This window comes from Notechis scutatus, chromosome 4 (genome assembly GCF_049901735.1).
Source record: "Notechis scutatus isolate UNSWTSFEM ecotype Mainland chromosome 4, rNotScu1.2, whole genome shotgun sequence".
NCBI lineage: Eukaryota > Metazoa > Chordata > Lepidosauria > Squamata > Elapidae > Notechis > Notechis scutatus.
This window is the reverse complement of record NC_142012.1, coordinates 62,287,766-62,310,455: the sequence shown is the minus strand read 5'-3', so window position 1 is coordinate 62,310,455 and position 22,690 is coordinate 62,287,766. Positions and strand designations below refer to the sequence as shown.

At 39.6% G+C, this 22,690-nt stretch overlaps 1 protein-coding gene and 1 long non-coding RNA gene across 2 annotated transcripts in view; one reads left to right on the top strand and one right to left on the bottom strand.

Moving 5' to 3' along the window:
• The window catches only part of LOC148130760 (uncharacterized), a 64,748-nt gene that overhangs the window by 27,433 nt on the left and 14,625 nt on the right, over positions 1 to 22,690 (top strand). The window contains exon 3 of the long non-coding RNA XR_015749290.1: positions 686 to 772. This is a non-coding gene — a long non-coding RNA (uncharacterized LOC148130760). The remainder of the gene's footprint in view (positions 1 to 685; positions 773 to 22,690) is intronic.
• Positions 12,399 to 22,690, bottom strand: part of LOC148130758 (multifunctional protein ADE2) — a 65,382-nt gene continuing 55,090 nt past the window's right edge. The window contains exon 9 of the mRNA XM_087963629.1: positions 12,399 to 12,482. Within this exon, the coding sequence (XP_087819755.1) occupies positions 12,414 to 12,482 (69 nt within the window). The 3' untranslated portion in view covers positions 12,399 to 12,413. The remainder of the gene's footprint in view (positions 12,483 to 22,690) is intronic.

Below are 22,690 nucleotides of genomic sequence, written 5' to 3'. Positions count from 1 at the left end.
CCATTTGTGCTGGCATGCAAGCCACAGGCAAACTTACCTCACTGTGCGTGCGTGCACGCGCTTTCCAGCTGATTTTCGGCCTCCCAGAGGCTTGAGGAAAGCCTTTGCAGGCTGAAAAATAGGCCCATTTTGTCATTTCCTGTATTTCTGGAAATACCGGAAGTGACAAAATGGGCCCATTTTTCAGCCTGCAAAGCCTGCAGAGGCTTTTCCTCAAGCCTCTGGGAGGCCGAAAAAGACCTCAAACGGGCCAAAAATCAGCTGGGAGGTGCAGTGTAGGTAAGGGGGTGGTGGTGGGGATTGCCACACATGCGCAGGGAGCGTGGGAGGATGCACGCATTGCCATCTGGCCGCTGGCAGGCGATCGTGCGCGCGCAAGCACGTGCATAATTTTTGGCATAGGAGCCCTAAAAGATTAGCCACCACTGTCCTGATATTGTTCAGCAATATCAGAGATGAATGGATGGGTAAAAATTTCCCACCCTAACAGAGAATGCATGACCCTAGCTAAGGTATGCCAATGTTATGCTAATAGTAGCACCTTACCAGTGGTAGGATTCAAATTTTTTACTACCGATTCTGTGGGTGTGGCTAGGTGGGCGTGGCCAGGTGGTCATGTGGCCGCAGCTATGTAGTCATGTGACAGGGGTGTCAAAAGTCTTTTATTCTTTTTTTTCTTTTGCAGCACCCCCACACACCCCATTTTTGGCCTACTGGGCCTCAGGCAAACCTCCTGGGTACTGAAAAAAGAAGCATTTTGAAGCCTTCCGAGGTAAGTACAACAGCTGTGCGATCCGACGATTTCCTTCCTTTCTAGTTAATCTAAATTGTGTGGCACAGCTGATCGTCATCCAGCTGCTCATCAGAAATACCAGTTTGGCTGAACTGGTAGAATTTTTTAAACTACTGCTTTTTACTACCGGTCCAGGTGAACCGGGGCGAACCGGCAGCATTTCAACCTCTGCACCTTACCCTATGGAAGTTTCACTGACCTGCAGGTCACAACTCAAATAAGAAAAACTTTGTTACGATTATCAAGTTTCAATTCACACGTTATCACCACGATGCATAAAGTTGCACCAGTTGCAACAGACAATTTCCCCCTAGGGCAAATGATACGACAAAAAAAAAAAAAACCCATCGAAAACCATATCATTCTAATCTCAGAATAATGCTCCTGACCCCTGAGATGGTGGGTGGCATTCTCAGCCATCCTTCCAAATCCACTGAACAGGATTTGAAAAGTGAAAGAAACAATCCTGCAAGTCAGTGACCTAGCTATGCAAAGGAAAGGGATTTAGTTTCTGGGACCCTGGCCAGAATTGTCTAGGATGATGGACGGCTGGCTGGAGATGGTTTCACACCTCAGAAAGATTGCAAGCTATCTTTGGAGACAGCACGGTAATCTTGATTAGGATTAGCTTTAAATAGAATCCCTGGTGAGATGGAGAACAAAAACCCTCCACTCAGATCAGGGGGTCTTTAAGCCTGGAAGTCAGATTCAATTAACAACTGTGGCAAGAAAGGTGGTTAAATGGGGCCAAATTCATTTAATAAATGTTTCACTTAGCAACAGGAATTTTGGGCTCACTTGTGGTCGTAAAGCCGAGGACTACCTGTATTTGCAAGCTGATATTAACACTTGCTGGCAGATTGGAAGGAAAACTTTTATCTGGCTACAGGTAAGAAACCCCCACCCCCCCCCAAAAAAATATGTATTCGAGTTAAAGAGGCATCAGCATGTGAAATGAATGCCCCCCCCCCTTGCTTCAAAGCATCTTGTATGTCTCATGCTTTGTCAGCACCTTCTTAACTCAAGCACACATTTTCTTTGGATTGCACAGCTAGCATGAGATGCAAGGAAAAGTCACCATTTCTGTAAAGTGCCAGATACGATGTACACATGCACAACCATTCTGAAGCACCTTTTCAAGTTTGGACCTAAAGCGCTGCGTGTTGCTAATAAATAGTAAGAAGCCTATACATTTGGGGTGTTCTTTATGGAAAAATAACCCCAAGGTTAACAGTGTAAGAAGAGCTATCAAAGGACCCAAAGCCCTGTCTAGCTTAACATTGATGTCCTCCAAAGGTCACCCTACAGCAGCGGTGGCATCCTACCGGCATAACAACCGGTTCGGTGAGCTGCGCACGCACGCACAGTACTTGTAAATCAACTTCTCCTGCAAGGAATCACCTTCTCCTGCTGATGTGCAGGCACTCAGCTGTGCCGCGCGAAAGCCACTAAGGTTGCTTTAGCAGGGAATAAAGGACAGCCTAGAGCCCGGGCAGGCAGGTGGGCTCAACCAAAGAAAAGAAGATCTTCAGAGCGAACTAGTTCAGTGTCAGCTGCTCTTCAGAGCTACTGGTTCTATAGAACCAGGCCAAACTGGTAGAATCCCACCCCTGCCCTACAGCCTGTAAAAGCAAGCAAGATCTGGATACAAAAAAATCTTCCTACTGGTGTCTGTTCATTCTGAAATTATAGACACCATATAATAATGATGATACTGTACTGAAGTGGTATAATTCATAAACAACATAAAAATCAGGTTGATTACAAGATCAGGTAAGGCAGCAAGTGACTTTAAAAAGAGAGCATTCACAACAGAATATATTAAATGGGATGTTATAACAGCATTCTGATTTTCGGCAAGATGCTTTGCATTGTCTCCTGTTTGCAAGATCACAAAAATGAAAAATAAACTGAATGACAAAAATAAATAAGAAACAAAGAGTGCTGTTTCTGGAGAATTAGAAGAATTCTTTAAGGGAAAATTTCATTCAAACACCATTCATTACAGAGCGTTGCTAAGGCAACTGCTGTTTCAAGATGTATTAAAGCCCGCTGAAAGTTATCCAGTATAATATTACAAACTCTACAGGTGTGTTAGCTGCCTATCAAGAAAGACTCCCCTGTGGCATGAGGTCCATTATTTAATTGGCTCACAGAAGAATGAATTTTGTCTTGATTCTTTCCATCCCCCCAAGAAAAATATTGCCCATGATTGCTAAAAAAGCACTTGAAATACATTTCCTCAAATGGGAATTCTTCCTATATTTAAGAAACATTGGATTACTCTTCCAGATGTAGGTTGTTCTCATAAAACCAGTTTAGGGAACTGGGAAGAGACAAAGTCCTCATCCAAACAAATGTAAAAAGTTGTTTAGATATGATTGGGTTCATACAATATGCTAAAATATAAAGCCAAGTATCAAAGCATGAGTCCTGTCTTCAATGTTATAATATCAGAACCTCCCAAAACACTAAAAGAATTTGTGTAACCTTCACTCCCTGAGTAAACCTAATGGTTCCACTGGGATTATCTATCTATCTATCTATCTATCTATCTATCTATCTATCTATCTATCTATCTATCTATCTATCTATTTATTATCCAATCACACGTGGCCAATAAAATAATAGGTATAAGTATAAACATGAGTAAGAATACAGAAAATAGGTAAGATTAAATGGGGACAATAGGACAGGGATGTTGAAATTCACTGGCTGACCACTAGAAGGTGCATTGCAAGGTCTGGAAGGCACTGGTGCAGTACACAGGTTGGCCGCTAGAGGTGTGTGTTGCAAGCGGGTAGCTGAATTTAGGAAACTCCTTTGAAATTCACTACTTGACCACTGGGGTGCATTGCAAGCTAAGGTTTAAACATTGGAGGAAGAAGCATTAATAACCTGCTTGATGCTGATGACATCACCTTGATGGCTGATAATGCAAAGGATCTGACAGCCATAGGACCAAAAGTTAAGAAGTAAAGTAAAAAGAGGGGGGGGGGGGACTAGAATGAAAAATAAAGAAGAGCAAACTAATGGCAACAAGTAGAACAGCCAGGCTTAGAATTAGCAATGCAGATATCAATGTGGTGGGTGGTTTGTGCATTTTAGGTTCAACCATCAACAGTAAAGGAACAAACAATCCAAAAATGTCACATCCCAATACAGCAGCCATGAAAACCTTGGAAAAAATTCAAATGCTATAATGCATCCAATCCTGTAAACATATTGTACAAGCTGTGGTATTTTCCTTGACACTCCATGGAACAAAAAGTTGAATTTTGAAGACATAGGATAAGAAAGAATATTAAGTATTGAGTATTGTCTTTGAATTTTGGTACTGGAGAAGGTTCCTGAGAATATCATGGACAGTCAAGAAAAGAAATCAATGGATTATTAAACCAATTAACCCAAAGTTGTCAGTCAAGGCACAAATGACCAGGCTCATCCTACTTTGGGCACATTACTTGAAGATCCAGCTTTCTGAAAAAAGCTCTAAAGGAAAGAGAAGAGGATGACCATCAAAGTGGATGGACTCAGTTACAGTGGCAATGAGAGACTTGAAAGAAGAGGTTAGCATTAGCAATAGCACTTAGACTTATATACCGCTTCACAGTGCTTTTTATGGCCCTCTCTATGCTGTTTACAGAGGCAGCATATTGCCCCCAACAATCCAGGTCTTCGTTAGATGATCATGGAGAAAATCTATTTACAGAAAGTAGACACTAGGAGTTAAAGGCGACTTGATAACATACAGTATAATCAATCAGAAATAAATACAGCAGTTAATACAACCCAAACCTATAAAGAGGTTCTCACACTTTGTTGCCACTATAACTAGCCAGTGAGGGAAAGTGAGAAGCAAAGCAAAGGAAATGGGAACACAAGCAGAATTTGTTTCTACAAACCCTTCACATCTATAGCCCCCCTCATATCCTGGACATAAACTGTTTCAACTCCTACCCTCAAAATGACGCTTTAGGGCACCACACACCAGAACAACTAGACACAAGGAGAATTTTCCCCCCGAATGCCATCACTCTGCTAAACAACTAATTCCCGTAACACTGTCAAACTATTTAGTAAGACTGTATTACTATTATTCTTCTCATCCTTCCTAGTACCTATCTCCACTTATAACTATAACATGTTGCTTGTATCTCTACAATTTATATTGTTTTATTTGTTCCCTAGTATGGTTTGATTGCTTATTAGTAACCTATGACTATCACTAAGTGTTGTATCTTTTGATTCTTAATGAATGTATTTTATTTTTTTCTTTATGTACACTGAGAGCATATGCACCAAAGACAAATTCCTTGTGTGTCCAATCACACGTGGCCAATCAAGAATTCTATCCTATTCTATTCTATTCTATTCTATTCTGTTTTTCCGTTTGAAGATGGAAGATTCACCAAAAGCAGGGAGCAAATTCTGGAGCAGGCTTTGCCCGAGCAAGCCTAAATTTAAAACTTTAAACCAAAACTTAAATTTTAAACCAAATTTAAAACATTTTTTTTTGGCAACATTCTTCTAAACTGCTCCCAATCTCATTACAAGCTCACAACTGTTGATTTGAAAATCCCTGAGTTGATATGATGGTTCTCATGCTGAATGCAGTCCCAGTAGTCACCCTACATATGACATCATTTTTGACTGTGTTTTTTTTAAAGAAGTATCACTACATCCAGTTGTATACCTTTCATATCATGTGTACTTTGGCTCAAAAAACTTAAGCAAGGTCAGCTTCGATTCATAGTTGGGGACTTTCAAGGAAGTGAATGCTAAAGAGGAATGTTGAAAAACCAGAAGATGGGACTGTCAAACCTCTTCCACGCTCTTGCCAAGAAAACGGTATTATTTTGTTACTTATTTAAAACATTTGTATTGCTGCCCATCTTAAAACCAAGCACTGGATGACTTACGACCCAACAATAGAAACGCATTCAATGAAAACAGTAACCGTTCCCCCAGCAGGATAAAGTAAGTCTTTTCTGTCGTTTTGTTGAACTTTTTAGTCCTTTCTATTTTGTTTTTACTTTAATTTTAAGTTTTATTAGGTTTTACTATTATAGTGAAAGTTCTTAATAAAAATTATATAAGCTAGAGTTGACTGATTTTGGTGATGTGCAAACAGAACCGCTGGTGCTGTTAACATCCAATTTCACTGATTAAAGTAGATACAAAGATTTAAACAGCAGTGTAGGCAAGCAGACTATAGCAAGCTATATTGTTCATTATTTAGAACGATTGTGCAGGGTTTATAAAAACGAAGCAAGCGGCACGCAACATCAAATTAGTTGTAGAAGTAATACAATAAAAAAGAAAGGGTACTTTCCAATGGCATCATTAGATGTTGAAAAAGCCTCTGGCAAAAATTATAAAATTTAGTTATATACAGTAGTTGAACCTCTTCATTATTATATAATTGGCAATGTTACTAATATAATTTCAACTTAGTAGCCCTTGCCTCAACTTTGTGCCAATTGTATGGTGTGTTTTTTTTCCTCCCACAGTTTCCTTTTAGCTATAACTGCTATAACTCCTACTAGCCCTGTTTCCATATCTTACCTTCCTTCTTTGCCTGCTATTTACCATACATTAAACTTTTGTTTGACACAGTAGATGTGCCGTGGTTTACTGCCTACCTGTTTTAAATAGGATTTGCATGTACGATTGGGTACGGCATCCCACAATGCAGTATCAACCATCCCTAACGTAGATAGCAATTTAAAAGTAGCAGGCATGTTGTCTCAGTTAATTCTAAGCTGCTTGTTGGCAATGCCCAGCCATGGGCTAAGAAAAGAACAGGAACAGATGCAACTGGTTTGATCTCCCTGCTTCCTTTGAAAGCCATCAATGAATAAATAAATGATAATTATTAACCAGGTTCCTGAAAACATTCATTATTGAAGCCTTGCATAATACTTACTCAAACTCAATGTACTCTATAATTGGAGAGTAAGGGAGTTTTCAAATTTCCCAAGTTGTTTCTACGTTTGAAAATATACCTATTAAAATGAGGGCCTAGCAAGGAGTTGCAGTTATATTTCGTGGTTTATACGGAGCAGAAATATTTCACAAAGGAATGCAGATAGGGAAGCAGCTGAGACTGTAACTAATGAATGACAGCAAATAGATTCTGCTTTTTAATGATGCCACAGCTGGTAGATTTCAAAGGAAAATACACAGGGTGAAAATGTGCTGTCTTTTTCTGCAGTATAATAAAGAGAAAAAACATAGTGAAAAGGATGGCAATTAAAGGATGGCCGATTAAAGTGAAAAGGATGGCAATTAAAAGGATGGCCCGCTTACCTATTTTATAAAATGTGAGGGAAACACAGTTTCTTTTCATTTTTTCTTTTTATAATTTTCTATTGTTCCATTTTAAATTATTTCCCCCCGATTTGTCTGTTTTAAACACTGCTATGGAATGGTAGCATGCACACAGGAAGGTTAATAAATTAATAAGTAGCAAGGATTACAGAGAGGTTACAGAAAAGGATTGCCTTTTTTATCTATTTTTTTTTAAATAAAATAGTTCTTTTTGAAAATCAAAGTGAATCAAAGTATGTAAAAGCAATATGTAAATGAAAAAGAATCAAGCAGGTATATCAGCACATACTAGTATGTGTTTTTAAATAGAATTTTTAAATAGTATTTTTAAAAATCCAGTAATTGATACATGTGCAATTCACATTAGGGTATTTATTGTACAGAGAGAATTCTTGGCAAACATTTATGGTTAAAAAAAAAAGTACATTAGCAAGACTGTGAAAGTAGGCTGAGGCTTCTTTGATATCTAAGGTTAAATTTAAGAGAAGGGTAAGTTTTTGATTTTTTTTTATCATTAATTATTGTCATATGGTCATCTTATTGTAGCCATTGCCTGCCAGGTTAATATTTGAGATAAAAATGGATCTTTTATTACAAGGATAAAATAATATTACACTTAAGTTTTTATGAGGTCTAGTGTTCAGTTGTTGTGAGATTTAATCTGTGTGGAGTTTTGTGGTTAATGATAGTCATATGTTTGGAATATTTTGGAAATACTGTTTGGGTCAATATAAAGTAAATCATTGGTGCTTGATGAATTTGTGTTTAAGGTTAGTTTCATATGAAGTGTATAGGTAAATTTAGGGTTAGTTTTGGATGAGTTTTATTTAAATTACTGGTTGTATTTTATTCATTTTACATTATAATGTTGTGCCAGGAGAACTTTTAGACAGAAAATTTCCATTGGTAGTAGTAGAAAAGAAGAATTAGGATTAAGATTTTGATTTTATGAAAGCAATGGTTAATTTTAATGATAGGATAGCTTTACTGTGAGTTTTTATTTAGTGGTATCTAAACTTCAGTGTAAATTGTCTGCCAGGATCCATTTTAAGATGGACGTATAGTTAAGGTTCCTTCTATTTTGAAATTCAATTTGCTTGGAAGGTTACATTTGTTAAGAAGCTAATAAATTATGGGTTAATATCTTGATATATCACTATCTGTTACTGTAAATGTTGAGCATGTAGTCAGTTGGTGGAATACATCTGGGATGTGCACAGAAACATGCCTGATGAGATGAAAAACATGATTACAATTCACACTCCCTTTGCTCATCTCATTAATGCAACCAAGATTAATTTGTTTTTCCTTATGATCTAATTGCCATCTCATTGAAATGCTAGTTTTTGCAGGATATTGATGGAGCCAGAAACATCTTCTTTCCTGTTATTTAATAGAGTTATCTAAAAATTGAGCCAGGAATTGCTTATATTGATGACAATGTATTAATAAATATCTTGCAAATTTCTTACACTGATTATTAGAATTGTGATGGCACAGTAGTTTATATAATGCAATATTGCAGGCTAATTCTGCTGACTGCCAGGAGTTCAATTCTTACCAGTTCATGGTTGATTCAGCCTTCCAGCCTTCCAATGTCGGTAAAACGAGGACCCAGATTGTTGGGGGCAATAGGCTGACTCTGTAAACCGCTTAGAGAGGGCTGTAAAGCACTGGGAAGCAGTTTATAAGTCTAAGTGCTAGTGCTATTGCTGTTGCTCTTGTATTGTTGTTGTATCTTTGTTGTGTTAATAAACAATAATATTAATAACATCATCATAATATCAAGCATAAGAATTGGCAAGATAATACAGAGAATTCCTTATCTTCCATTTTAAATGCATACTGACTGTACATCATCTTGCCAATTCTTTGTCTGTGAGTCAGACTTTTTATATATATACATGTACATATACATACATAGTTGGATATTTCTTGCCAAGCTATATCTTTAGGAAAAATTTCTCACATTTATCTCTAGCATGGGAATTACTTTTAAGAGGATAAAAATACAAAACAGAAATAACTTATTGGTACCAGCAGGATTTTCTTTTCCAAATATAGGTCCTTGACTTACGGCCACAATTGAACCCAAAATTTCTGTTGCTAAGTAAAACATTTATTCGTTTTGCCCTGCTTTACAACTTTTCCTGCCACCGTTGTTAAGCGAACCCCCAGAGTTGTTAAATCAGTAACATGGTTGTTAAGTGAATCTGGCTTCCCCCTTGACTTGGCTTGTCAGGAGGTTGTAAAAGGGGAATCACGAGATCCCCGGGACACTGCAACCGTCGTAAATATGAGTCAGTTGAATTTTGATCATGTGATCCTGGGGATGGAATGTTGCAGTGGTCATAAGAGTGAAAAACGCTCCTAAGTCACTTTTGTCAGTGCCGTTGTAACTCTGAATGGTCACTAAATGAACTGTTGTAAGTTGAGGACTACCTGTACGGTTATGCTGGGAGGAAGAATCTTCACCAAGAGGGAAGACCAGGAGTGGAATTCAAATTATTTAAAAACCGGTTCTGTGGGCGTGGCTAGGTGGGCGTGGCCATGTAACTGGGTGGGTGTGGCTTCTTTTTTCCTCCCAGAAAGCTTCCCTGGGGCCCAGGAAGGTAAAAAATGGAGCGGGGGGCACCCCCTCACCTCTTTTTGCCTCCTGGGCCTCAGGGAAGCCTCCTGGGTGAAGCAGTAAAACAGCAAGGGAGATCGCGGCACAGCTGATCATCGGAACAGCCGATCGTTGGGAGGGGAAAAAAAGAAAAGAAATACCTTAAGGAGTGACTGGGCTAGGGAAGAATGCAGCCAGCGATGTTGGCCATGCACGCGATGTTGCGTATGCACGATAAGGACTGACTGGGCAGGGAGGGGAGGGGCAGGTGGAGAGGGGCGGGGCCAACTAGTGGCACAATTTGCCGGTTCTCTGAACTTCAGAGAATCATAACAACCGGTTCTATAGAACCAGTCTGAACCAGTAGAATCCCACCCCATTTTCTCTCCACAGATCAGGCAGGCACCCCTCACTGGTAGTTTTTCAAAAAAGCTGCCAAGATGATGTGCCGATGTGCTTCTGAGAATAGATGTTGCTCGCTGCATTTTATAAAGTGTCCTATGTACCTAAATTGTCTGTTGAATTTGTTGCGCGCGCGCGTGTGTGTGTGTGCATGTGTAATTTGTGTGATGGGTTTATGATTGTAATTTGTCAGGAGATATATGATGTGGAGGCACAGTGTGTGAATGAAATTAAATAATACTGCTTTGACCTCAAGTGCTACTGGGACAAATACAGAAGCCTATGTTTTCCGAACCATTAGGATCCCACCCCTGGGGAAGATTTAAGTGTCCTCTTCTCATTCTCACTCCTTCATTAAATCTCGAAATCACAGGTGTCAGTATATGCTGCATGTAATGTAATTATTCAAATACTTATAGTAAAAAAAAAAATTCTGTTAATTCTACGTCTAGTTGTTTGAGTGTATGTCACAACGCAGACATCCTTCTTTTGCTGCTTATCTCCAAGACCACCAGTGGTGAAGCTCACTGATTCATCCTTTCGGAGTCAACTTTCAAAAATCATACAAGCAGTCAAGGATAAAGTGGTTTTAAATTACTGTTTGAAAGGCTAAGAAGCGTTTTTAAACATGGGGTCACATTGCAGAGGCGGCAACAACACATCTTATTTTTGAAGAAAAAGACATCTCGAAGTTTATTTGAGGATTTGTTTTGCTTATTTAAATCCACCCTTGTTCTGACCCAAGCCTCGTTCAAATCAAACACAAAGTATATATAAAAGCAAACCTTTTAATGCGTCTCTGTGAATTCTGTTTATTCACAGCAAAGAGTCATTAAAACTAATTGTCCCAGATAACAGCAAATCCTTTTAAGGTTACGAAAGGCTGCCAAGAATACGAGATTAACTGCAGAGAAATATTCTAAACCAAAAATCTCCAAACACGAAGCAGAACAGACAGGACTTCCACAAGAACTTGGAGTTGAACAAACTTCTTTGCTTCCTGCAAAGAAGCCAACCCCAAAGGCTGGCTTTTATCCCTTATGGGAGGAGCCATCACCTTGCAGCCTTACTCCCGAGTCACCCATACTGCTGTAGCTGCTCTTTCCTTCAAGCAGCCCTGTGTGCATGCGCACTGAGCACAGGTACCCCAGGTTTACTCACCACTGCTGTCAGACGCCACAAGCTCTGAAGACAGCACCCCACTCTCTGATAGTCCTGGCCCCATCCCTGCATCACACGCAGGCCCCTCATCCGAGTCCTCGCTCTCAGAGACCTCAGCCATCCGCACCTGCTGCCGACGAACCACAACAACCCTTCAGCTCAGGGCTGCAAAGAACAAATAGAGCACATTTTTTTAAAAAAAACTTGTGTTTGGACTTCCTTTTTAACCATACTCATGTATTAGTGTGTTGCAGTGGAACAATTATAATTTTTCCAATTTTACGTGAATCGCAAATTTTTGCAACAGCCATTTTATGTGAGGGACACATGTTGGTTTACAGACATAGCATAATAACCATAAAAGAGGACCTGACCTGAGGGTCTCACATTGTAGCACTGGTCAAAAGGGCCCAGCAGAGATTATACTACCTGGGACTTCTCAGGAAACAACTGAATGAAAAACTGCTGGTGACCTTCTACCGCTGCACCATAGAGAGTATCTTAACTTACTGCACCTCTGTATGGTTTGCATACTGTCTACTATTGACCTCACCCCTTTCCTAAGAGGTCTGTAGGGGGCGTGCATAAGCGCACCAACGTGCCTACCGTCCCTGTCCTATTGTTTCTCTTATTCTTTTATTTTTCTTATATGTACCCATTTCATATATTCACAACTATGTATACACTTGTACTTATTATCTTTTAAACAATTGACAAATCAAATAAATAAATAAATAAATAAATAAATAAATAAATAAATAAATTGCACAATGGCAGATAGGAAAGCACTCCAGAGGGTTAACATCATTGCCCAGAAGATCATGGGTTGCCCTCTCCCCTCTTTGGAAGAGCTTTATAGCTCCTGCTGCCTTAAGAAAGTTCAAAACATTCTCAAAGATCCATCTCATCCTGGGCACGCTTTTTTTTTTTTAACTATTACCATCTGGCAGACGGTACAGAATAATAAAAACAAGGACAAATAAGCTGAAAAACAGCTTCTATCCCAGGGCAGCAGCTGTTGAATCCTACTGTATAGTGCAGTGTTGGTGTGGTGTCAGGGGTTTTCAGTTCAATGTGTGGAGGGTGAAGGATGTGTGTTCGTGTTTATTTTCATGGTCATGATATGCACTGAAGATGGTGTTTGATTTCGTTGTACGAGGTGCAACGGCGATAAAGTAAACTAAACTAAATATTTCTCCCCATTAACTTCAGATAAACTTGATGCCTCATGGCCATTGTGGGAAGTTTTATATCAAAATATATTTTAGTCTTTATACTGTTTCCCTTGAAACATTAACAGAATCCACAATGGCCTGAGAATTGTGTCTCCACCAGATAATTGACAGTCAAGCTGAAACTAAATTAATCAAGTAAAAATAGGCAAAGGTTACTCAAACTTCCTCAAAACCCCAAATAAGTTACTCAGACCTAATCCACATATCAAAGGATAAGGTTTGTTAAACACAGAGTTAATTAAATTAGGTCGCCCAGAGGAACTGCATGTTCACACATACACAATTGCATCTACACACACACACACACACACACACACACACACACACACCTCAAGTGTCACCCTAGAATCTGCATGTAGATACCTTCCTACCAGGACAAGTTCCCCTATAAAAGTCTGTTGCTGTACACCTCTGCTATGCAGCTGCCCCTAAAGGCGAACTGTTTGCTTTTAGGAATCAATGTTTCTTCTTTCCTCACAGATGTCTGGATCTTGTTTTTGTTTATTCTTGTGCAGCCCTGGCTCGAATTGGAACCCCAAATTATTCTTCTAACACCATGATGGAAGGCAAGAAAGAGATATTTTTCCCACTCCCATTTCAGGCCATTCTGGTTTCTTTTCTTTCTTTCTTTTTCTTTCTTTCTTTCTTTCTTTCTTTCTTTCTTTCTTTCTTTCTTTCTTTCTTTCTTTCTTTCTTTCTTTCTTTCTTTCTCTCTCTCTCTCTCTTTCTTTCTTTCTTTCTTTCTTTCTTTCTTTCTTTCTTTCTTTCTTTCTTTCTTTCTTTCTTTCTTTCTCTTCCTTTCTTTTTCCTTCCTTCCTTCTTTTTTTTCTTCTTTCTCTCTGTCTTTCTTTCGTTTTATTTTATCAGATACCTGGCTTGCTTCTTACTCTACAAACCAGAGTCTCAAAACTGCCAAAGTTAAACAGAAACACGTTTGATTCAAGGTACAGTACATGTACTCCTGATATAATTCATCAATGATTAAAAATGTACCTCCTTCCTATGGGAGGTGAAATGTTCATCTTTCTATGTGAATTTCATGATCACAGACATTTTATAGAAGCCAAAACTATAAACTATATGAGGCATTGGATTGCAATCACTCAAAAATACCGTATCTACAGTATAGGTAGTCTTTGACGAATGGCTGGTTGCTTAGTAAATATCCAAAGTTATGACAGACCTCCTCAAGGTACCTACAACCCAGATTTGAAGTTCCAATGACTACTGCCTCTGCCCTTTGGGTTCACCTGATGATGTTTTGGCCACTCACCAATCAGCCCATATTTATGGCCAATTGTAGCATCCTGTGGTCATGTGACTTGGATTATTATTATTTTGCCAGAAACTGGCATTTACATCCAGTTTCTGGCAAAAAAAAAAAAGTCATTTCAGACAATGGATTCATTTAACAACCATTGCAAAAAAAAGGTCATAAACTCAGGCATGATATGGTGTCCTGCTTAACAAATGGCATGATTTACCACCCTAGTTCCCCAGCTTAACCCTAGCTTAATTGCGGGTATAATTTGATGACTCCCTGTATGCAATTGAATATGACTAGAAACCAGTTGCAGAATCTGCTCTTAGAGAGGTGATGATATTCAGTGGTATTCAGCAGGTTCTGACCAGTTCTGGAGAACCGGTAGCGGAAATTTTGAGTAGTTCAGAGAACCGGCAAATACCACTCCTGACTGGAGATTTTGCAGTATCCTTCCCCTGCCATGCCCACCAAGCCATGCCCACAGAACCGGTAGTAAAAAAATAAAATTGAATCCCACCACTGATCCAGAGGTGTTGGATGTGGACTTTCAGGTAGAAAGAAAAATCAGAAAACAATTAAAAACAGTTCCATCCTCGACAGTTTGTGGGACCTTATTTTCAACCTTATTTTATGCCCTCTGTACAATTAATCCTTGTGTTAGGAAATTGTTTAGGTTTTCTTTTCCATGGGGCCAAATCACAAATGTGTCATCGATGTATCTTAACCATAGTTTGGGTTTGTGGATGGCATTGGCACTGCTTAACCAACACATATTTCGTATACAAAGGACAAAGATACAAACAAATTGAAGGAGCCCCTATGGGATCACCACTGTCACCCGTCATTGCAAACCTGTTCATGGAAGAATTCGAATCCAGAGCCCTGGCCAATGCCATCCACAAACCCAAACTATGCTTAAGATACATTGATGACACATTTGTGATTTGTGTGGCCATTTGTGTGGCCCCATGGAAAAGAAAACCTAAATAATTTCCTAACACACCTAAACAGCACACACCCCAAAATCAAGTTCACCATGGAAACGGAAACAAACAAACAACTACCATTCCTAGATGTACTAATCTACAAAAAAACAGATGGCACACTAGGACACACCGTATACCAGAAGAAAACACACACTAACCGCTACCTCAACGCCCAATCCCACCACCACTCAGCACAGATAAACTCCGTGGCTAAAACACTAATTACTAGAACCAAACGCCTGGCAGACAAGACACACATTAAGACTGAACTATGCACCCTGACTAAAGTACTGACAGCCAACGGCTTCCACAAAAGCAAAATCACCGGCTTGATCCACAAAAACACACTGAGACATAATAGAGACCCAGAAGATGAACAGACCTATGGAACAGCTGTCCTGTCCTACATAAGAGGTACCACAGACAAAATTAGTAAGATACTACACAGACATCACATCAAGACTGCCATCAAAACAGACAGAAAAATAGCAGCCATCCTAAGAAACCCCAAAGATAAAATTGACCTGGAAAACCAAGGCATATACGAAGTCCCCTGTGCATCATGCCCAGCCACATACATTGGACAGACCAATAGAAGAATAAGTACCCGCCTGGATGAACACAGAAATGCAGTCAAAAAGCTGGAACACACTTCCTCACTAGTCCAACACATGGAAGCCACAGGTCATAGCATCAACTTCAATGGCACCAAAACCCTAGCCACTATAGAAAACCCCAGCCACAGAATCATCAGAGAAGCCATAGAGATTGAAAAAGACCAGAAAGCATGAATAGAAGAGATGATTCCACCAGACTGTCAATCATTTGGAAGCCTGCATTCACAAACAAAAAATCTCCACACCACAAGCCAGGCAAACACCTGGGCACAAACAGATCCCCCCTGATACCTCCAGCTCAAACACACCCCAACCAGCCACCCAGATGAAACTTAGCTTCCTAACTAATGATAGCCGTCCATTTACCCGGAGCCAAGCTGCACTAAAGGCCTCCAATAAAGTAACACAATGTTGCCAGCCAATCAAGATACAAAAAGAGCCAAAAAACAGACAGAAGATATTAGAAACACCAATCAAGCAGAACACAGCAAACTCCAAGACCAATAAACACAGACCAAGACTCCCAACCAATCAGGATGAAGAAAAACCATTCTGGCACAGCAATAGGCTGCCCCAAATTTAAATCTGAAACCACTGTAAAAGTCTGACTCACAGATGAACACTATACAGAAGCCTGATGATGGCAGATGAGATTCTGCCGAAACGTTGCTACAACTTTAAAAGCACAACTACAATGACGTGGTCTTTTCGGGGTGACTTAATTTCTCCTCCCCTTGCATCTTTGGGCGGCGGGTGGCGATGGCTTGGATGTTGACCTCGGCGTTGGTGGGGCACTTTATCGGGGTCAACGCAGGCAGCACCATATCCGGGTGTGCAACAAAAGTACTTCCTAACAGCAAGCCCCCATTTCGCATGTTTTAATATAGGCCTTAATTTGGGGGAGGGGCTTAATTTTATTTCATGCCTATAAAACATGCTGGGACTTCCTATTGGGGAGGCCATATTGTTGGAGAAACAGGGTATATATATATATATATATATATATATATATATATATATATATATATATATATATATATATATATATATATATATATATATATATATATATATATATATATATTTTCACTACTAAAATTATAACTTATTTTCTTTTGCCCTTTATTGTTTAATCGATCTTTGATCTATCCATTCGTACCAGCAGTTCCAGCTGTTGTAATACATTGATGTGTCTTTTCCTTTTAATGCCAAAGTTAATTTGTCCATCTCTGCAATGTTTCCCCATTTTTAAACATCTTTTAAAACTAAATTTAATTTCATTTGAATTTAAAAAATAATCCAGAATTAAGTATTTATTTATCTTCTATTATCTTAACAACATCATAATAACCGCTCTTGGTGCAGACTTGTTGATTAAGAGTCAATAGTAAGCTACAGTACTAAGAAACTAGGAGTTAAGTGGATCTCCAATCCAATTAAGTCCCATTTTAAAATATTCATTTAGTATTTCCCATTTGCACTTGAGTGCAAATAAGAGTTCACAAATTCCCCTCGCATAGCGTGTGCAGTCTTAGTGCGGACTCAAGGCCTGTTCACGATCATCAGTTTTCCAAATATTAGTATTCGTGTTGCTTCTTGTATTATCATTTGGACAGAAGAATCTGGGGTGTGGGTTCTGGCCCAGCCTGTTACAGACAATGAATATCAGAAGTGGATCATCATCTGATGGTTCCCATATCATAGTTTAAGTATCGTTGCTTGTTCAGCTCTTCTCAAGGACTTTTACCGAATTAGAAAATCATGATATGGGATTGGGCATCTTTATAAATAATGCAAAAAATATGAGTCAGAAAGTCCCCGATTCAAACTTCTCATCAGTCATTAATTCAGCAATGACCTTAAACATAATAATGTCTCAGCTTCCTCCATCGAACCTGGAATTAGTAATATTGGCAAACCTTTCATGAATATTTTAAAGACTGCAAAGATAAAATATGTATGATTTTCCCACACACACACACTCAGCAAGCCTTTATAAATATTAACACTGTGGATATTAGTGTATTTAACCATTTGGGTTTGATGGAGACTTCCTTTCAATTCAGCATTTATTCAGGTTTTATTTTTATTTATTTTTTTAAAAAAGAGGAATTGCCATTTTACAAGGTTAAATTATGTAACAGCCGTCTATAAATAGTGTTTAATAAATTGTAAATACAGGTATTCCTCGGCAACCGACTCATATTTATATGATTGCAATGTCCTGGGATCATATGATTTTGCGATCTTTTGAGAAGCAAAGTCAACGGGGAAGCCAGATTTCCCTTAACAATTATATAACTAACAACTGCAGTGATTCACTCAGCAACTGTAGCAAGAAAGGTTGTAAAACTCACTTAACAAATCTGTCACTTAGCAACAGAAATTTTGGGTCCAATAGGGGTCGTAAATTGAGGACTTCCTGTACTGAATTTCTGTGAGAATCACATTTAAGCCACTTCGAAGAAAAGATGCACATCAAACAAACCAATGGGATCATTCTCTATATGTGTGGTTGCTAAAAGTCAACAATAACTTGATTATCTTTCCATTTACCTCTGTGGGATCAGGAAGAGGGTAAATTCCAAGAACATTCCTGCAGTTTAGGCAGAATGGAATTCTATTCACCAGCATTTACTGAATTTTACAGTAATTTCCCAATTACTGGGTTGCTTCTTTTTTTAAAGGATATTTGCCACTAGGTGACAGCACTTCCACAGATAAGCTGGAAGGAAAGCGGCTCAAAAGAAGAAAGTGGGGGGGAAATGGTTGATGCTTCATTAGTTTGCAGCAGGAAAACAAACTATTTATTATACTGAAATCATTAGTGCTATCACTGTGATCAAAGATTAGCCATCCTATCACATCCAATGGCTGCTTTCCATGGAAATGAATCCTTCAGAGTGTCAACAGACATAAGATTAGCTCCACCCCTTTTGGGGCTGCCATGTGCCAATGCTGCATCCTTGCTCTGATCATCACTCTGCGCACACACACACACACACACACACACACACATCCAATTGGCTCTGAAACCATTGCCTGCAGATTATATTTTACGTATTTTTTGTGAAAGCTTTTCAGTGCTGGGATTCAATTTTTTTGTTACTACCAGTTCTGTGGGCGTGGCTTAGTGGGCGTGGCAGGGGAAAGATAGTGTAAAATCCCCATTCCCTCCCCACCCCATTAACCTGCTTTCCAACTCCGTTCTCCTGTGCAGGGCAACCAAAGAAGACCCAGCCAATCAGCTGGGACTCGGGAGGTGGGGAATAAATGGGGGCGGGGCCAGTCAGGGGTGGTATTTGCCAGTTCTTCGAACTACTGAAAATTTCCGCTACTGGTTCTCCAGAACTGTCAGAACCTGCTGAATACCATCTCTGAAACTTTTAATTTTTTTTTTAAATTTAATTGTATTATTTTCTTTCTATGCCACCTTATGTCAAACACAATTACTAGTGGGTTAACAACAGACACACAATAAAGTATCTGTGGCAAGCCAAAACAAGTAAATTAAATTCTATACATTAATTCAAAATTTATGTTCAATCAGCATGGTCAGTAAAAACCGAGCTATATCTAAAACTGAAATATCACTCTTAACAAAGCACTCCCTCTGCCTTGTTAACCTATTTTTTTAGCTTGGATTCTTACTTTCAACTTGTAAATTTTAACCTTGTTTTTAATTTGCTCTTTTATTATGCTTTTATTCATGTTTTTTATATTATTAATTATGTTGTTTTAAACTGCCTAGAGTCACATAGATGAGAGGACACTGTAGAAATTTCATAGAACCATAGACCATAGGGCTGAAAGACCTTGGATATTTTTTAGTTCAAGGGATTTAAATGCGCTAGTTTAAGGGAACTGGATATGTTTAGCTGAATGAAGAGAAAACTTAGGGGCGACATGGTGGCCATCTTAGAATTAGATTAGAATTCTTTATTGGCCAAGTGTGATTGGACACACAAGGAATTTGTCTTCCATTACATGAAGGATTGTCCAAGGGAAGAAGGGATTGATTTATTCTCCAAAGGACCAGAAGAAGAAGGCAGCAATGCGAGAGGGAGGTCCAATCTCTAAATTTCCTGACAGTAAAAACAATTGATCAATGGAATCGCCTGCCTCCTGGAGCTGTGGGTATTGGAGGTTTTTAAGAAAATATTGGACAGCCATTTGTCCTGGATGGTATAAGATCTCCTATCTTAGGCAGGAGATCACTAGAAAATCTCCAAGATCCTTTCCTGTCCTACAATTCTATGGTTCTGTTCTAGTTTTCTGCAGAAGAGAATGGTAGAAAGTGCGAAATTGACAGGATTACAAATGATGCATGTTAGTATCTGGATCCTTTCCTGATACAAAATTCCATAAACGAAGAAACATTAAATGCTTGTGCTCTCTCTTTGTGTCTGTGTGTGTAGGGGTGTGGGGGTGGGGTGGGGTGTGTGTGTGTGGGGGGGGGGGTGTACATATGTATCCCTTTAAGTCAGTCTTGGGGGGTTGGAGTTAGGTAAAAGAGAAAAATCCTGTGTATATTTATAAATCTGTAGCAGTCGCAGACTGCTAGACAACCATGGTTAAATTGTGAAAACAAAACGGTTCCAGGCTTGGGAAAGAAAGAAAACAAACAGGGACTGATCTTGACTTGGAAAAGGCTTTATCTTATATACATGAATAAAATAATTACCAGTGAAGACATTTGGCCAAATCATCATAAAACTATGGAACACACATCTCAGGGAATATCACCACTGCAGAAGAAGTTCATTGAGTGACTTTGGACTAGTCATTCCTGGGAAATTATTTTCATTTCATACTAGCTGACAACACAATACTGACATTATTACATTACATAAGTAGTCAGCAACACTTTCAAAGAAGCTTCGATTTCTTTGGAAAAGAGTCAATAGAGAGTGGTTCAATTTAGGAGATTTAAAAGGCAAAGCTTCTCTTGAGTTGAGCTGGGGACTTCATGGTTACATCAAGGCTGCTTTCTTTGCAATAATACAGAAGTGGTTTGTCATTTACTTATTCCATTTTTTAAAAAAAATCTTATTTTTTTAGTCTAAAACCTGGATTTCTATTGCTTACTGAAACATTTTTTTGGTGAAGAAATAATTCAGAGATCTCATGTGGCCCATGGAACATTCCTTCTAATCAGGGGTGGGATTCAAAATTTTTAACAACTGCTTCTGTGGGCGTGGCTTGGGTGGTGGGCGTGGCTTAGGTGGTGGGCGTGGCTTGGTGGTCATGTGACTGGGTGAACATGGCTTGTTGGTCATGTTATTGGCTGGGTGTGGCCAACTCAATATCACTCACATCAAGGCACGCATCTCCTCGCCTGGCCTCTCATGACTGTGGGGATGCTGCAACAGTCGTAAGTGTGAAAAAGGGTCATAAGTCACTTTTTTCAGTGCCATTGTAACTTTGAATGGTCACTCCACACAAGCAAAGTACAGCAAAGGAGGGGGGGGGAAAGTGCAGAGATGTTCCTGAGACAGGAAGTCTAGTCCTGCCAAGAATGTAATAAGGGTTAATGGAGAGGCAGTTTCTATAAGCAACCCCAGAATGTTTCCTTCCTGCCTTCCTTACAGGATTAGGCCAGTAATTTCTTCTAACAACTGGTTTTCCAAACTGCTGAGAATGTTAACAACCGGTTCTAGCGAATAGGTGCGAACCGGTACAATCCCACCCCTGCTTCTAATCCAAAAGTAAAAATGCAAATAAATATTTAAAAAACTATTTTTTCCATTGAAATTAATGTACATAAGACCTCCAGGTAAGCTCCAGTATGTATAATTTTCAGTAATTTCTACAATCTGGGAGGCTATCGTGACTACAGCAATCTGTCAGTTGAAAGAGCAAATGGTTTTAAAGAAGGCGGAAAGAGTTAAGGCATGAGAGCAACTGGCAATAGATGGGAATTCTCTTGTCAGTCACACCACACCCTCTGCCTGAAGGCCCTCTGGCAAAGTTCTGAGAATAATCACTTATAACTAAATTGAATCATGCTTCCCCAGATGCTTTTGATCAACTTTTGTTCAAATGCCTCCAAATGTGCCAGTTTGTAATTTCCCAATAATCAGGCAAGATGGGGAATCTTATTTTTTAATGTATTATTTATTAAAGAGTTTGCCGATGCAAATGTTAGGATCTCTTGGATAATGCTTTTTTTTAAATGGAATTATTAGTGACCACTTTAAAGATGCATTTGAATAATTTCAAATACGAAATGATCAGTGGCACCCAACCCTTTTGGGCACAAGGGACTGGTTCCATGGAGAAAAGTTTTTCCATGGAGTGGAGGGGGCATGTTTTTGCATACTGCGTGTGTTTCATGGATGGGGCTTCGCTTGTTTGTGCAGCCCGGTTGCTAGCATGCCACGGACCAATGCAGGTCCATCAGTGGTGGGATTCAAATTTTTTTACTACTGGTTCTGTGGCCGTGGCATGGCTTGGTAGGCGTGGCTTGGTGGGCATGGCAGGGGAAGGATACTGCAAAATCTCTATTCCCTCCCCACCCCACTAACCTGCTTTCCAGCTCCGTTCTCCTGTGCAGGGCAACCAAAGAAGACCCAGCCAATCAGTTGGGACTCAATAGGAGGCAGAGAATAGATGGGGGCGAGGCCAGTCAGAGGTGTTATTTGCCGGTTCTCCAAACTACTCAAAATTTCCACTACCGGTTCTCCAGAACTGGTCAAAACCTGCTGAATATCACCTCTGAGGTCCACGGACTGGGGTTGGGGACCCCTGCAATAGATTACAAAGGAATAGAAACACAGGGCTACCTTACTTCATTTATGTAGCACTTGTCATGCCCCTCTCGGAATCTGACTCAGAGGAGGAAGCTGAACAGCTGACAGGAAGTGGTAGTGTGGCTCCGTTGGCTATGGAAGAAACTGGGGAAGGGCAAAGTCCAGCTGGGCAGATCAGGGGAGAGGTAGAACAGGGGAGAGGGAATTCAGAGAAATTCCCACCCCCTCATCATAGGGCACGCAGGGAGGAACGCAGAAGGGAACAACGCGGGTTGCATGGCTTATGGGGGAGGAAATGGCCCTGATTCCCTTCATTAGCTGCAGCTGGGAACAAAGTGTATTAAAAAAAGGCAAACTGCTGTTGGGAGCAAACGTGACTTTATCTTGTATCGTAGTGGCTTATCTGTGTTCCTGGCATCTTCCAAACTGTGTGAGTTTTGCCGTTTGAAATTCCTTATCCTGCCCTGTCAAGCTGATTACTTCAGTTTGGTTTGTTTGGATTTTAAGTTACAGTTTGTGTGTACCTTTTTTTGGACTGA